Source organism: Varroa destructor, unplaced genomic scaffold, assembly GCF_002443255.2.
Source record: "Varroa destructor unplaced genomic scaffold, Vdes_3.0 BEIS01000002.1, whole genome shotgun sequence".
Classification (NCBI taxonomy): Eukaryota; Metazoa; Arthropoda; class Arachnida; order Mesostigmata; family Varroidae; genus Varroa; species Varroa destructor.
This window is the reverse complement of record NW_019211455.1, coordinates 57,652,188-57,668,963: the sequence shown is the minus strand read 5'-3', so window position 1 is coordinate 57,668,963 and position 16,776 is coordinate 57,652,188. Positions and strand designations below refer to the sequence as shown.

General features: G+C 44.5%; 2 protein-coding genes and 1 long non-coding RNA gene across 7 annotated transcripts in view; 1 reads left to right on the top strand and 2 right to left on the bottom strand.

Annotated features, from left to right (window-relative positions):
• The window catches only part of Tusp (WD40 superfamily protein Tusp), a 222,533-nt gene that overhangs the window by 100,915 nt on the left and 104,842 nt on the right, over positions 1-16,776 (bottom strand). The window lies entirely within an intron of this gene.
• On the bottom strand, positions 989-5,636 carry LOC147758051 (uncharacterized). Its single transcript, XR_015322498.1, has 2 exons — positions 5,510-5,636; positions 989-3,409 (listed from the first exon to the last, which is right to left on the bottom strand). It is a non-coding gene; the product is annotated as an uncharacterized LOC147758051 (long non-coding RNA).
• LOC111244909 (uncharacterized) lies at positions 2,459-15,363 on the top strand. The gene is made up of 3 exons (XM_022792457.2): positions 2,459-2,606; positions 10,874-11,156; positions 11,907-15,363. Exon 3 carries the CDS (start codon positions 14,069-14,071, stop codon positions 14,648-14,650), a length of 582 nt encoding a protein of 193 aa, XP_022648192.1. The 5' UTR covers positions 2,459-2,606; positions 10,874-11,156; positions 11,907-14,068; the 3' UTR covers positions 14,651-15,363.

The window sequence follows — 16,776 nt, the reverse complement described above, 5'->3', positions numbered from 1 at the left end:
GGCTGATCGATCAACCGGGCAGCCAAACAGTGAAACGGTTACACGTACACTATGACGCCCAACATGGTGTCGTTCGGTAGCTCGCGCAGTGCCATGGCTAATGGTGGCGTACGCCGAAGAAGTGAAGCTGCTGCTGAGGTGTCGTCTGTCTGCTGTCATGATATAATAGAAAGCCATAGCTGCACTAACTGCAATCGTGCTCCTGCTGGTGTTGTTGATGGGGTTACTATGATGATTATTATGGATGAGAACGCTTATGTCACAGGGTTCAAGAGCACGTGAAGGCCACATGCGTCGGACCCTTCACGACGCCTTGCGGTGATACGATTTAATGTGATTGGGGTTGTATTTGTAGCGGCAGCGGTTGACATGGTGACGGGCGGACGGGCGGTCGTGTTTGTGTCTATGTGTGAGTGTGTATTTACCCGCTAAATGTGGGTTCTCTAAAATACGGATCGTTTCAGCGTTGAATAACCGCCGACGACTGATGTCAGAGCGAAAAAAACTGCTAGTTACACTGGACGAAACAAATGAAGAGCTGTATTTTGTGTGATACGTACGATACTTTTACAACACACGTGAGGTCCTAGTCCTAAGCTATACTAAAGTATACATATACACACGTATATACACACGCGGCGTATAGACACACGCAGCTAAAAAACAAGATACCGGTTGGATCTTGGGCGCATTCTGAAATCGTGCTGTTCCATCGCATTAGCACAAGTGCTTTTACTTCCTACATAAATCTAGGGATACTGATGAAAATGATTTATGAAGTGCCGCAACTTCGCTTCGTAGCTAGAAAGAGTAAACTCCTAGGCAAAACGAATATGTTTATTTTATTACATTTTGAGCTCAATTAAATTGCCATAATCTGCGTTGACCGACTAAGCTCAGATGTAGCAAGTGCTCAACGACAAAAATACCTCGTTCATAATGTGCTATCTAATTATATTTACGTATATAAAAAAAAAACTACGCCACAGTCATAAATATCACTATAGGCCGCGTATAAATAATAGCTTTATTATTATTATTAACAGTGGCGAGATAACAGAATAGGTGAGTCACGTTAGAGTCGTAAGGACAAACAGAGAAGCGTCGACACAAATGCGACGGACAGTGCGTGTACAGGAGGTCAACGTTGTCGCACAACGTCAGGCGTCAGCGCGCCTGCTGCAAACAGGAGCAACCCCGCTGCACGCAATTACTTGCAGATCTACACGTACTTATTACATACATACCCATAGGCTTTTAGAGAAATCTACTTTTTGCCATTTACAAGAGCTTTTCACACGATATTATTATATGTTATATGAGCACGGTGTAAACGTAGAGTAATTCCAGCCAGTTGTCGATTCTGATACCACAGCTTCTAGTAGAAGTAGCAGTCGGACGCCCGATTACGTAATAATAACGTGACCGCGTACCGAAAACAGTTCTAAATATAAATTTCGCTTAACAACAGCGAAGAAGACAAAAACGAACACAACAACAACAATAATAATTAACAGTAATTATTGTAGGGACATTAATTTTCATGGTGATAATTAAAAAAAAGCACCGGTATGTTGACAATAATTAAATTCCGTCTTATCACGTGATGTTGACGGCGCGATTTGAATTAGATCGTGTATATCTGGCCTATACGACGCAATGGCTTCTTGTGATTAGACATATGTTTTTATGTTCCCGTGTGTGTATCCTACTTGCCATTCAAGAGCTATGAATAGTGACGACATTAGTTTAAACAAACTTACATACATATACACAAATGAACAAACACAATGGCCAGTGATTCAAAATAGTTCTGCGCCTTTCTAGCGGCGCCGCTATTCGGTCGTTCTGCGATGGTTTTCGACGTTTCGACGCGTTTGTCAGGGTAGCAGTTGTATGTAAGAACGAGCCCCCACAATCGTAATCTGTTGTCAGTACAAAAGGAAGACTTCATAGTACGGACAAACGGGCACCGGTCCTGGTTTCAGAACTAGTCAGATAGAATCAGCTGTAGCCGATAGCTACTTCAGCTGTTAGACGATTTGTTCGAGCAGTAAAAGTTATGTCTTTTGCTAACGGCGTTCACTGGTGGCGAGACCAACCGAAGTTGGACTAGTGCGTTGCCTGTAAGTGTGGGCGCGAATCAGGCAAAAGAACAAGCCGGCGCAAAGGCAGCTTAATACGTTTGCATCATAGCGACCTGCTGTACACATGTATGTGCCGACTGATAGAACTACAGTGGCGGCTTAATGCGGACGGCCACAGCGGTACGCGATGGACAAGCGAAGTAGACCGGTGAAGGGCCATCTGTGCCTATTAGCAGTACGGGCAATCATTGCACAGCACTTCCAATCCGCTGAGAGAAGTCATCGGACAAAGCCATTATTTTCTTATTGTATTCACGTGCAGACGTTCAACCTTTTTGATAACATTAGAAAATATCTCCGTTTATTTGCAGGCTCACAACCGTAAACGAACGGAGACGCCAGAGGGATTTTTAGAGATTCCTTTCCACGCTTGCTTTCTCTCGCCTCTGAGCTTAACCCATACAAACATAGTAAAGTAACAGGCAAAGTCGACAAGGACACAAGGCGGGCCAATAACAGGTATACTAAGATAATAATATTCCTATTGTATGTCGATGGTACTGTTTTTTTTACCGAATCACGGGTGTGGGCTGCAAGAGGTAGAATGTCCTACATCTAATAACTGCTATCATATGTTGTCAATTAATAGTGAACATAATAACAAGCTTACAGTTGACAAGATTTTGTGGGCCGAGAAATCAGTCGCCCCCGACTCTGCAGTAGTCACCCATTATCCTCATTCCCACCCTGCCTGTTACATCTATAACTATGCTGTTTACTACACTTGAGAACATATAAATATCGATTCGAATCTTAGTTGTTTCCTTTTGGTAGAGGCCATTATACACCGTTAATTGTAAGGCTGGTGCGCTTTCGGCTAAGCTGAAAATACTTATTTTAAAGGCACTAGAAAGCCTGGGCTCGAAAAGCAAAAAGGTATACGTTTACCGCACAATTAGCAAGCCAGATTTGCGTATTGCCTCGAAACAGCAGATGTAGTACGATAAAATAGAAAAAAATCTGGTGTTAAATCGGACCTGTTGTAAGCACGTTTTTGTTTAGACTATGTATTACATATGTACAGTAAAAGGTGTAACCCTTTTCCTTTAGAAAAGAGTTATTTTTTACCAAAACATATTGTATGCTGATCGTATGAGCTCCGTAAATGACTATTTGGCAATCGGTATAAATTCTGGTTCGAATGAAACGTCTTCTCTCATCTGCTGATATGGAGATGTTTCGCCCAATAGTATCCCGCAGGTCAACGGTGAAACGGCAATAGGTAGGGTAGTATGTGGGTGTAAATAATCGCGTTCGCTTACCTGCAAGGAGATAGAAAAACAGCTCGAATTAGTAGTTTTTAGATAAAAATATTGTCTGCTAGTTTTTTTTTTTTTTTTTTTTTTGTGAACTAGTACACGTGCATTAAGCACTTCACAAAAAAAAAAGCGTCTTAGCTCTAGCGTATAACAAAATAGTGAAAGTTCCCAGCAATCGTTTCTACTCCAGTTATAGCTTAATTAACGGTTTCGGTATATGACTAACGGACGTGTTACGCTAACGGTGATCATGATTCGACAGCAAGATCACACAGTTATTTCAACAACAATGGCTAAATTTCAGCTACGGCAGAAAACCTATTTCTCGGTTTTTAATTACGTCCCGTGTTGAATCTGTTGCGTCACCGTCGCACTTAAACGTACGCGAACTTCGATCTATAAGATTGAATGTCAATGGAAATTATGATAAGGAAGCTGTTCTAAGATGAATAGGTATTTCCCTATTGGCGTCTCTGCTATTTGATGCACAATAAAAAATGGATGCCGCCGTGATCAGACAGCCTTATAGCAAAACCCATATAACCACCGTTGAGCATCACGTCGGGAACTGAAAGTCAATCCATTCGGATCACACGATCTCTGCATCTGAATTTTATCGACACTGGTCACTAGTAGACATATCTCTGTTGTTGTAAACACAACGTTTTGATACTCGCTTCTATTCATCAACGACCAGCAAATTACTATCGTCTTTATTCGTTTATTTTGGTATCTTGCACAAATGTCCCATTAACAATGTCTGTGCTTTTTTGTTTCTTCTTTCTTCAACAACCGCTGTCTCTGCAGTCTGTCACGCCACCAAACAGTGTTCGTATTAGCCGCTCCTGTTAACGGAGCATCAGCGGATGAAAAAAACAAGAGCACTGAATGAAGTGGTAGGAAATAGTTGTTACACGATCTTTCAATGTGTCCAAAATATGTCCACGCATAGATTTATGTATGCGGAAAAGTCCGAGCTGACGATGCAGACTAGGACAACAATCTCGGATTGCCAGCTGTTGCTGTGATTGATAACGATGAGGGTGATTTATGATTGTTGTTGTTGTTGTTGGGATGCTTATTTGGCAACTGCGTCGTCTCTGCGGGGGCGGAAGGACCACTGTTGTTGTTGTTGTTGTTGTTGTTGCTCCTGCAGGCTCAACTGGTGCAAGAAGGCCGAACGCTATTGCCGCAGTGCCGCTGAACGGTGTATGCGGCAGTAACAATTGTAGTTTTCATCGTAGGTGATACCTATGATGATCGCGCAGACGCTGGAGCAACGATTCAGAGTTAGAGTTTGTATACACAAATCCAGTTCTTGCCGCAGCAGCAGTTAGCGCCAGTGAACCGTAAAAACACACACTTTCGATAGTTCGTCCACCGCTCGCTAGTTAACTCATAGATGAGAATGAGCAAGTGTTCCACGTCGGTGTCCCATGCAAATCCACCGTACAGTTGCTAATGACAACGGTAGCTAAGACGGCTGCCTCGAGGGGGGTTCGAGCAGCACCTTACCCTCGTCCCGTTCGGTTGCTATAGCAACCGAAAGCAAGATAATATTAAACAACTGGATCAGCAAAAATAGATAGATGGATAGAGCAAAAATAGCGACGAAATCATTATTTCGACGTTTCAACTCGTTTGCTATACAATAATATAAACTATTGTTATAAAATTAATTATTTTCGGCGTTACTTAAAATAATAGGTATTATATTAATAGTATGCAAGCAATATGCAAAGTGGCCATAGCAGCAACAATGATCAATTTTTAAATTACTGCTAGTGATAGCAACGCCCAGTCGGTCAATTTCAATATTGACTTTTCCCGTAAAATACGTTCACCGGTTAATATTGTCGTTCTTATTATCTCTGCTTCTGAAATATTCTAAACTCGTCAACAATCGATTTCTGTTCGCGCAACCAGGGTCAATTTGTCATACGAATTTTAAGTAAATTTTCGGTATATGGTCTCTGCTGAATTTTTCCTCAAAAAATAGCTGGGAATCACGGAGATGTGGGAGAGAAAATAGTATTTATAATGTATGAAAAACATAGAGTAGAAATTGGCCAGTACCGTAGTACAGAACGAGTTGATACGTACGAGGAAAGCAACCAGATGCACTTATTCCGTGATTTGACTCCTGAGTGGCACGCCCCTGGTGATGTACGGGAACTTCCGCCTGACGTTGTTTCAAAATCAGCAACGACTGACGACCGTTCGATAGGTGCTTGACATGTCTGCTCGGTACATGTATTGTCGTAAATTTAAAGCACGAAAACTGACAGCCCTTGAAATACGCTTTCTTAACAGCCGACAACGACAGCTGCAGCAGCATAGTGACTCTCAACGTATAGCGAGAGGGGTCTACATGGATCCTTCATTACTGGTGGGTGCATGGACGAAAATGAAGTCGTATTTGTTCAACGTGCTGCCCTTCTGGTGGCCTGTTTATACGTCCCTCATGCACCATCCAGCTGTTTCAACGACAGACAGCTTTATGCTCCTTTGATCGGAATGACTGCCTGGATCGGACAAAAAAGATGCATCCCGCGTGCAGTGAGTTCCGCCCACAGCTGGAAATAAGCTTGTTCACTCTGGCAAAAAGTGACCTCAATCACATACACAATCATGACGAATTAGGTTGGCATCACCGACGAAATACTATCAAAGGTTTTGGATACAGACCAACATTTGGGTATCCGTTCGGCCTCTACGGACACAGAGGTCGGGGATTTTAGCATGGAGCAACTGACGGATCGATGGCCACACAGTCAACGACCATCGAGTCCATGGATTCGGTTAGGGTTGTAAAATGCAGCGTGGCACATTCCGCTTGCTACAAGATACTTTTATCAAGTCATCCCTGTACCTAGGTCCATGGCAGCCTTGTAGCTTATGCCTGTCGACAACATCGTACCGGTGCCACACGCACTGCATGTACATGTAGGTCCGTTTCAGTTTTCATGAATGGTCAAAAAAGTTCCTAACATTTGACTCGTAGGACTATTCCTGTTCCTAGACCCGTAACGGTCCCGATCTATAAGAATGTGCAGTACCTTTTCGGGAACATGCGCCCGTGGCACTCCATCGGCACGTCGTGGTACGAGTGCCTGTACGTAAGGTTGAACAACCCGTTGCTGTACCGACCAAGGTATCCGATCTTGAAGAGGTGCCCGTTAAAAAGCCTGTTTCAGTCTTCATCAGGAAGGAGCATGGCTGGCGAAAGAGTGAAAGTCACGTCCACGTCTACACCCGATAACGACGCACGTTAGATCAGACCTACCTATTATATTGGCTATAAATAAGACCTTATTTCACTTACTTCACTATATCATAATAAGGCGAAGCTAAAAATATGTTAGGGTAAAGCAAGCATAATCTGTACGAACATTTTCATCATATCTGTGTGTCAATCCACACCAGCAGCATAAGTACGGCGTCACAGGCACCATCGTATGACCAAATTACTTGTTGACATTATTGATTGTGCTGACGGAGGCACTGATAATACTTGGGGCGTTGTCGCTTACTGGGTGCTGCCAAAGCAGCAGTGACGGTGATTGTGGTGGTAATGCTCGTGTTAATAACTGTAACGTACGCAACGGTCACCGATGAAGTCATTTTGGACACTGCTAACCACATGTTCATCATTCCCCTTTCGTGATTGCGTTATTGCTTTATGAACCTATCTAAAAACGCGCCTAGTCCAAGTCCACGGCCTCCCTTCAGTTTGCCAATCTGTCAATCAAGCGATCGTCGTAACAGTGTGATACCACATTAGTTGTGTGTATGTGGCTATCGCTAGTAATAGCCGTAACATTGCCAGCTACATCTATCTTGTTGTTGTCAACGTTTCGCTGCTGCCACCCCATCGTCGTCTTCGTCGCTATCATCACCAGCATCGCCATATTGAGGACTAGCTATGTGTTGTCTAAATTGCATAGCTTAAGCAGCAGCAGCAGCAGCAGCAGCAGCTGCAGTAAACGGCCAGGGCCGTTGTACTAGTAGTAGGTCTAGATCTGTTTCGTCCACCGTCCGCTACTTTATGACGACGGCCCAAATCGCGGCCCTAGTGACGACCAGTACAAATTGTACCTACCCCCCATCCGCATCCCCTGAGCAAGCTTTTGATAGTAGAAATACTAGCAGTAGTAACAATTTCTTATCATCTCTATCTATCCATGCTGTTATTTTTAGTTAATGTCTCCCGCCAATGCCTCGTGCTTGTCTCTGATACTTTTTGAACTGTTGTTGTGCCCGCTGTAACCACTGCCGTAACAATTGCATTGCGTCTGTTATCATCGTTAGGTTGAGACGGGTGCATTTTTGCGTAAATCGTTCAATTTTATATATATGTTATATAGAGCAATAGTAATCATAGCAGTCGCATTATCTTTGTCAATTGTAGGTCGCAGAAAGGGAGGGTTGGCGATACCGTTGCAATGTGCTAATGTGACTGCACAGCATCCGCAACAGAGGCGGCCTTGTCGTCGAATAATTGGAAGTGGCCGAGAAATGTAAGGACGCATTTCTTGTCCCGTTTACGACTGCTTGCGCCGGGCAGCTCTGATCCTGATGACAATGACTATGATTGGAGCCGTATTTTCGACTTAATCTCCTCATGGCTTTTCATGCTACCCGTCACATCTGACATGCTCAACTCAGTAACTATTCTTTACCACTAGAAACGTCTACTTTTGTTTCTGACACTGCGTTGATCCGATCGGATCCGTGCCAAGCCACTAAGTCAACCCCAGGCACTATAAGTATATTCGTATGAGCCATCCCATGGCAGGGTATGACGCAAGCTAGGGATAACAAATCAGTCCACTTTGTTACAAGTGGCTCCTTGAGGTCTCAGACGGTCGGTCTCTGGCGAGCTTGACTTGGGATATCGTAGCTTGCCTGGCCAGCAGACAGGCAAGAAAGGGACCGCGCGGGCATCATCATCAACTTTATCTGTTGACTCTCTGCTCCCTCCTACCGTTGAAGAGAAATGCAAACCTTTTAAATAATCAGCGGCAGACCCATCAGCGTCGCGGGTGTCTCTCTTTGTAGCCGTAAGCTCTTCGTCGCCATAGATGTTCATCGAAAGCGAGGAAAAAGGAGAAAGTTACTGAGTAATCTATTCGCGGCGCTGGTCTATCGCCCCCCCACAAAACATCTTTGACTCCCCAATAACTGCCGTAGCGGATGTTCATCTTGCATGTTGTCGTATTGTTGTTGCCGTTTTTTTTGCTGTTGTCTGGTGTGTTTGCGTTTATCTCTGTGTACGTGTTTGAGTCACAGCATTCATTGCTCTGTAAGCCGCTACGCGTCTGGGCATTTGGTTTAGCGTTCAGCAAAGAGCGCTGTTGCAGGGTAGACACTGGTGCGAAGAATTTTGAGCTTTTCCCGATGTACAAGATTATCGAAGCAGTGAACCATTGGATCCCGTCCGACATCTTTGTTGACATCGTATCCACAACAGCGGAAAACGGCCGGACGGGTTGGTCCTGTCATCGTAAGTGCTGGACAGAAACCTACTTGGAGGAACGCCTATTCTCCCCTTGTATCTGCAGCGTGCCCATACGCATACACACACATTCACACTTAACCGAGCACAGTTACGTAACGCAGTTCGATCGATTTCAAACGTAAAAAATATAGTACGTCATATTACTTGGCGACGGCGACGGAACATCCGCTCTGTTTCTCTGTCTCCATGTGCGTACCTGTACCGTTTTTTCTGTTTATGATACGCGGACAGCTAGCCATTATCTCCTCAGGGCTGGGTGCGGGCGCGCGCGCGCGCGCGCGCGTGTGTGTTATTATTTCAGCCGCACTCCGCCAACGTACATGCCGTCTGCTGACCTCGCCCCCTGACTGAAGCAGATTAATAAAAAGATACATTTTATTTGGGTAAAGATTGTGGTGCCCGCTAGCGGTTACTGTTCGACCTGGCGTGGAACAACCCGCGCAGTGACATATATGACGCTGCTATTGACAGTTTGCTTAACTGTAGGATATTAGTGCTGCTATAACCGATGTATAATTTAGTATGTCTTCTTTTTAGCGAGCTACCTCATGATGAGGTCAAGACGTTCCTTCATCGTGTAGTGTATTTTGCTTTAGAGCATGCAAATGAGTATGTAGACTTGGCCGGCCTCTGTTTTTAGGTGCGTGCTAAATACTATCGTAAGGGTCAGCCAGTAGACTGATGGCCATATTCAAAGTGCTCTTGTTACTGTTTTAACATTTGTAATGTTTATTGTTATAGAATTGCGAACAGACGAAATAAGGCAAACTGCCCAAGTACAACTGACCGATATTAGAACGAGTGTACACAAGATATGTTAACGTGTACACACACGGGCACTAAAATACATATAACCGCATACGCAGTGCATTGTACATGCAGTCTCGTCCGCAAAATGTCCTAATTAGCACCTACTAAAATACTTTGTGTGAATATAAACCACGCTATCAGTTGTCATACGATCGACGTGCTGTTGTGGCAGTCTTTTTATGATATGATTACCATATATATATATATATATATCTATATAGGGTATATGTATATATACCTATATGAAATCATAATTCGAAACGACGCATGAACCGTACACGTTTCGACGAAGGTCCTATCGCTCATATCAGAGATAGTTCAGGCGATTTTTGAGCTCGATGACACGAACGCTAATAATAATGTATCAATGTACACTACGTTCGATGCTAAAGATAGTAAACGCGTAGAGAAAACGGCTAAAAAAAGAAAAAATAAAGCTATGTTTTTTGTTGTAGCACAACATTGTACAATGTGGTTGATATTTGCAGCAGTGATGCTATGCCATGTATTGCTGCTTAATTTTTGCACGATTTTGTTGTTCATTGTTGCTGGCACATAATATGCTCCATCGTTGGAACCGTTGTTAGTTCTACTGCCGTTGCATTGAGTTTACAGCGTCGAGCCGATCATCTGGCTGTCGATGGCGGGATTAATGTCGATAACGAGAAATAAACGAGGCTTTCCTTGGACTATGCGATACTGATCGTTCGTTGCGAGTTTTTGGGTAGAACCTTCCTGCTAAGTACTTTTTCATCCACTGTCTCCTTCAATCTACTGTTTGTCGTAGCTTGTTTCCTATTGTTCCGTCCTGGTCCTTTTGTTCTGCTCTTTACCTAATTGCTTGATTTCTATTCGGTTCGTTAACAGCCAGTGATCGCCGTTGCGACCGCTACCTCAATTCGAGAATGAACAATATCAGTTCGTATGTGTGTACATGTAATAATGAAATCTGCGTGAAGACTATAGTCGGAAGCTTCTAGGAAAAAACTCACTCTGCATATTGCGTTGAATGGAATTGCCACCAGCGGGCGCCAGCCATCAATTTGTCGTGCTATAGCAAATACTTATGTTCCTGGGGTAGCTGGGAAAACAAAGTTGATCAGAATAACTAACTTCTCACATGTTCTTCCTAACAGAATCTCTTGGCTCGGTCGCTGTTAACGAAGTGTCGGCTGTCGAACAACACTGGACGGTGACAAAAGAAGGGCGTGCATTTACTGAGTTCGGTCAGCAAAGCACGAGGGGGCATTGATATCACTTTGGAGGATACCGTTGTCGGTGCTTGTCTAATGAACGAGGCCATTGTTATTGCTCGGATTGATCGCATGTGTCTGCCACTGTCGTTTTTGGTCCTTCTACAACCGATCACAAATCGTACATGTACTACGTCGCGATAAAATAGAAGGAGGACACTAGTAGGTACGTATATAGGTACGAGGTGGAAGCTATGCTATACAGGACGGCAATTGTCCAGCATTTGCCAAATTTTCTTAAAGATTGTCCGGAGAAAAGTGGTTGGAGCTTGCAGGACAAAATCTGTTCGCTCTAACCTTGTGAGGCATACACAAAACGGGAAAATTTCTGTATGCGTAGATCAATTTTTTTAACGACGAATATATAGTACAGATAACCGAAGTGTAGCATTTAGCAGAGTGCAATTTAATAACAGCGGTTTCTTACGGTTAGATACTATAGTGCGCGTACCTTCGAGCCCAAATACATAGGTGAGAACTTCAGACGGGATTCGGTTTTTTTTTTCTATGTAGCCCAGTTATAATGACCCTGCCTCTTATTTAATTAGCGCTCATAACGTAGGATCAAATGAGCATAGTTTTATTACCTTGCGATGCTAATTCCAGCAGAGCTAGCTGGTTCATGTCCATTGATTACTATTTCGAATTGGTAGAATTTATAGAGAATAGGTTGGTCACAAAAATGCCCTTCGGTTCTTGTTATTATTATGAATAGTAATACCAATAATCGTGAAAATAATAGTGAAAGATCTATTTCTTTTAATAGGGCTCAAAACACCTGCTTGACAGTATGGCTTTCAAATACGCAAACTTTTTTCTATGCTAGAGTATCTTAATCATGATCTTAAACCCTATAACTTTGAATTTCTGATCAAAAACTTATCGTAACGTAAAATTACTCGTCGTTTAATTTCAGGGCCGGCTTGTCTAACGCTGATTTCTTTGGGAGCTGTTTATGCATTCAACAAATTAAACGTTTTCTTTACCTTTCTCTAGAGCGGTTAAAGCTGAAGCGGAGGTCGATGACGCTACTACATTCAACAACGCTACTACAAGCTTTTCCGCGTTCAGCGGCGAACTTCGTTTGAACGCGTTTACGTTTTCATCCGTTTCATTGAAATCAATTTTTTCTCACTGTGACCGTTGCACTGTGACTGACCATCGCCGATGCGTCTGGTTGACGCGTGGCCGCAAACCAGCAACAAGCGTCGAGGACTTAAACGCTGCAAGGTCTATCTATGCAACAATGGTTGCTAACCTGACTTCGTTTCTATCACCCACGAAGAATAAGACTGGTAAGCCACGAAGCATTGCAGCTCCCGTTGTCTTAGCCGTAACGATCATTCTGTTTTGTTTCGTTGCAGTTATCGTGCCGCAGCTCGTCCTCGATCAACGACAACATCAATATGATTAATTGCGATATATTTGAATGCGATGCCGGTGTCGGCGAACGATTTCGTAACGGTCCACGAAACGAAGCTACGAGCAAAACTTACCAATCACGCCACGTACACCAAAAGTAAAACAAAAATAGAAAATAAGAGAAGGAGCATATACGTCAGGGTGCGTACGCCTGATTTGGGGGGATTTACACGTGTGGTAGTGGACAAATAGGACGAATGTTTGCAATGACGTTCTTGCTGCTGCCGCTGATGACATTGCTAAACCTATTCTACGCCGTCCAATGTAGCACCGAAATTTCGTAGAGGATTTTGCCTATCGAACTGTGAAGTGTATTAAATCGCCGTTAGTCAAAGGAGTAGCAGCACTATCATACCGATGATACATGTACGGGGCGGTGTTATTTATGTAGGCGTCAACTGCCGATCGAAGCGGCGAACAAAGCAGGATTTTTTAACTGCTGGCCAGTGTCGAACAGAAAAGGCTTTCGAAGGCAGGGATCACCTTATTGCCAAGCAAAGGTTGGCCATGTTTAGTATATGTGTTTGTTCTCCTATATACCTGGTCTCCTATATATCTCTACGCACAGGCTATAACTGTTCGTTCTTACGCCCACTCATGTACAGTAGAGACTGGAAAGGTGATGAGAATACGTTTCTACTGTACAGAGGCGGTGGCTGTTCCTGCTCCTATCATTGCTATCCCAACGATTCAGCTGCTCAGCTCATCTGCGCGAGCCATCACAGATTGCTAGTCGCTGTATGGCACAATTTCTACGGACGCTGCCCATTTGGGTGCCCGCCAAATACCCGAAAAGTGCAAAAGAAAGTGTTGAATGTTTGGGTTCGTTGCGTCTCACTAGCGTCTGTGCGGTTTTGCTGTATTCACTAGTCGCGCGCGCACCGTAGCGGCGTCTCTAGAAGCGGGCTCGTTTTGTATGTGACTAGTGGGCTTGTTGGTTGGTTGACGTCCGTTCGTTCCAGCATTGTGGAGGCAAGGGCAAAAAGGTTTCGGCAGTTGCCTTCGAAGGATTGGACATGGTCCGCGCACCGGCCAGCGGGCAGCGGGCATCGGACGCATCGTTAAATCATCGATGAATGCCATGGTCGGCTGCGCCTGTCTATGCATCGGCTGATACAGCCTCCGCGGCCGCCCTTGTGTTGTTGTTGTTGTTGTTGTTGTTGTTTCCACTGTCGTTGTTATTGTGATGTGTTGGATGCGGGAACAGCGAGAGGAGAGCAAGCATCCTACAGGAACTAACGCTACTATCGGACTGCGACGAAAGATCTGGCCAGCGGGCCATGTCCGTTCACTGTTGCTGCTGCTACTGTCGCTGCTGCATTGCATTGCATTGCAGTGCAGTGCTGGGTGAAAGGGGCCTTTCCGCGCTGGTCGAGAGCAAGGGATGGCGCGCAAGAGACAACGTTTGTCAGACCAGCCCGCCTGGACTGGCTGGCTTACTGGCGGACTGGTGCCTGGCGGTTCGTTTAGCCGTCGCTACCGAAGGAGACGGCTGCAGCGAGACAGCTGCCTATGTCCTCGCTGCTATTGGTGTTGTATTCTCGCTGCGTGTAGGGGTATTTAACGGACCGGGCAACTGGTGCCAGATCAGTGTGCAGTGTGTTGTGTGTGTACCTTGTCGACCGTCGGATACAACGGATAAACCGGACAGCCATCATGAGGGTCTTCGGCGGACTCTTGGCGCTTGTTGGCGCCACTGCAGTGGCGCACGCTGGTGGCCACGGCTGGGAGCCGCACGGCCACGTGCATGAAGTGGTTAAGTACGTGCACAAGATTGTGCCTGTGCCCAAGCCCATCCCAGTGCCGAAACCGTTCCCTGTGCACAAGTACGTACCGATTCCACATCTCATCCATGTACCTAAGCCAGTGCCGGTGCCCGTTAAGGTGCCAGTGGTAAAGAAGATCCCGAAGATCGTGCACGTGCCGAAGGTCGTGCCAGTGCCAAAGCCGGTCCCTGTCCCACATCATGTGCCAGTCCCGGTGCCTGTGCCCGTTTACAAGCATGTCCCAGTGCCCGTCTACAAGCACGTCCCCGTCCCTGTCGTGAAGCACGTTCCCGTGCCTGTCAAGGTGCCCAAATTTATTCCCGTGCCAGTGCACAAGATCATCAAGGTGCCTAAACCAATTGCCGTCCCAGTGAAAGTGCCCGTCTTCAAGGAGGTCATTGTCAAGAAGCCCGTTGAGGTTGGAGTACCCGTTTACATTAAGAAGAAGAAGATTGAGCATCACGGATGGTAAACTGCTTGTGAGAAGCATCACGTCTAATGGGAAACGAAACACGACAATAACGATAATATGCGGATTATTTACTGCCAATATGTACTATGCACTAACGAGTATCAAACCGCCAAAAAAGGGGCACGTGCCCCTTCTCCAAAATCCTCCTATGACTGCTTGCGAAAGTACAATGAGATCGTTGGTGCACGAATCGCGCGCTTCCGCACCGGAATTTACCCTCGAATTAAGTGGCGTGGCGTGTGCGCGATGTCCTTAATGGGATGAATTTATGTTACATCAGGATTGTCCTGACGAGAAGTAGGGAAGCAAGGAGAATCAACGTAAACGATGTCTTTCACCTATGTCCTTCAAAATCAGTAGGAACCCTAAGCTACGTCCTACCACATCGAAGTTGAAACCTACAGACGGAGAAACACCATAATGTCAAAAGTGAAACCAACCATACGAACGGGAATGAATATCGAAACGAGATCATAGAGATATGCCGTCCAACATCGATAGACCAAACAGATAAAGATAGAAAAAATCAAACGCGAAAGAAATATCATAATAAATAAGAAATGGCGGTCATTTCATTTATGTTACGGTTGCTGGATTCAACTGTACGCCAACCAAATAGTCCAAATCATGTAAATACTGTTGTAACTGTATATAGTCTCATAGTGAGCGTAATGTATTTCGTAATAAATGTCTGCATCGAAAAAAACACAAGATGTTTGTGCTAACGTTTTTATTAATGTCATTGTTTAACTATTGTGATTAAGCTTCTAATGATTATTGCTTTGAAGTGTGTCCCTGCCCGCACGTGAGGGTGTCTATCTGTACCCGGTGAAAGTGAAGCCGTCTGTGTGCATTGTTTGTGTGCCTATTATAATTGTTATGACCATTGCGTTCTTTTTGTTTTCGTTGAACATGCTGCCGAGGCTATTTGCGGAAGTACTGCTTTTTTTGGTTGATGCTATGACGCTGTTTAAGAAGCGCTCAAAATTAGCTGGAAGCAACCGGAAGCTGTACGATCAATAGTCATTCGACAAGTGTTCGTTGTGTCCTATGTTTATCCTGGCGTATATATATGCCTTTTGTGCCTTTGAACCTATGCATGTCCGTCTGAGACGTGTGCTTCTTCTGGTTAGGGACAAGTGCCACTAACACCTACCTATTGATCGGTTTGGCTTGCTACAGGCCGAAAGGCATACGTAAATTCTTATCTTTTGTATATCACCTACCCTCTACGATTCAAAGATTCGACTATGTGCAGGCAGTAGTAAGAGAATCAATGAAGTGTCTTCATTTCCATTTGTTCTATTCAATATTCGCTGTTGTACGCTTCCGTTTAAGTAAATGCTAGTTACTGCTGGACGTGCGTGTGAATGTTATTAGCAGAACATTATTCGAAACAAGCACAATGCTTTGTTGACATTTGTGTTCGTAGAAGTAATAGCAGTAGTAGTACTGGCGGCGGTTGTGCTATACGTACGCAAGGTATTTGTTTTTCGCCGACGTCACGTTGCCCCCGGGCACTTTTTCCTTGTTACCTCTCGGAAATTTGCCACTCCGTCGTCTCGCTAAATCAAATGAACTTCTCGTATGTTTTACGGCAACTGAACGCCGCGCGATCGGCAGCCATGTTCCTTTAGGTTAGCTTGGCTGAGACAGAGATGACGACGAAATCTAACAACATGAATTAGCATTAGGAACAAATAATAATGAAAGTAATAAATAATACCAGTGGCACTGCAAGTACGACGCGCGTGTCCTGTTCCCAGCACATCAGCCGTTATAACATTTAAAAAAAAGAAAACAAATAACTAGCAAAAGAAAACGAGTACGCGTCAACGTCGTCATGTTGGCAATAATAGATTAACTAATATATAGTGAAGCGGATGGACGATGGAGAAAACGTTAAAGGTTGTCGTAACCTAGGAGGTAGTTCTAATCTCTACCAGCTGCAATACACAGATGACTGCGATAGCGTAACGTTTTTGGTGTTTAATGGGGTACAGCCTGCTCAAGAAGATATAACCTAATGATTCCTTGCTGTTGCTGTTGCTACAATGGCGTGTCCACCGATTGAAAAATATGGCCGCCAACCAGACACTTAAAACTGACACTATATCGCATACACT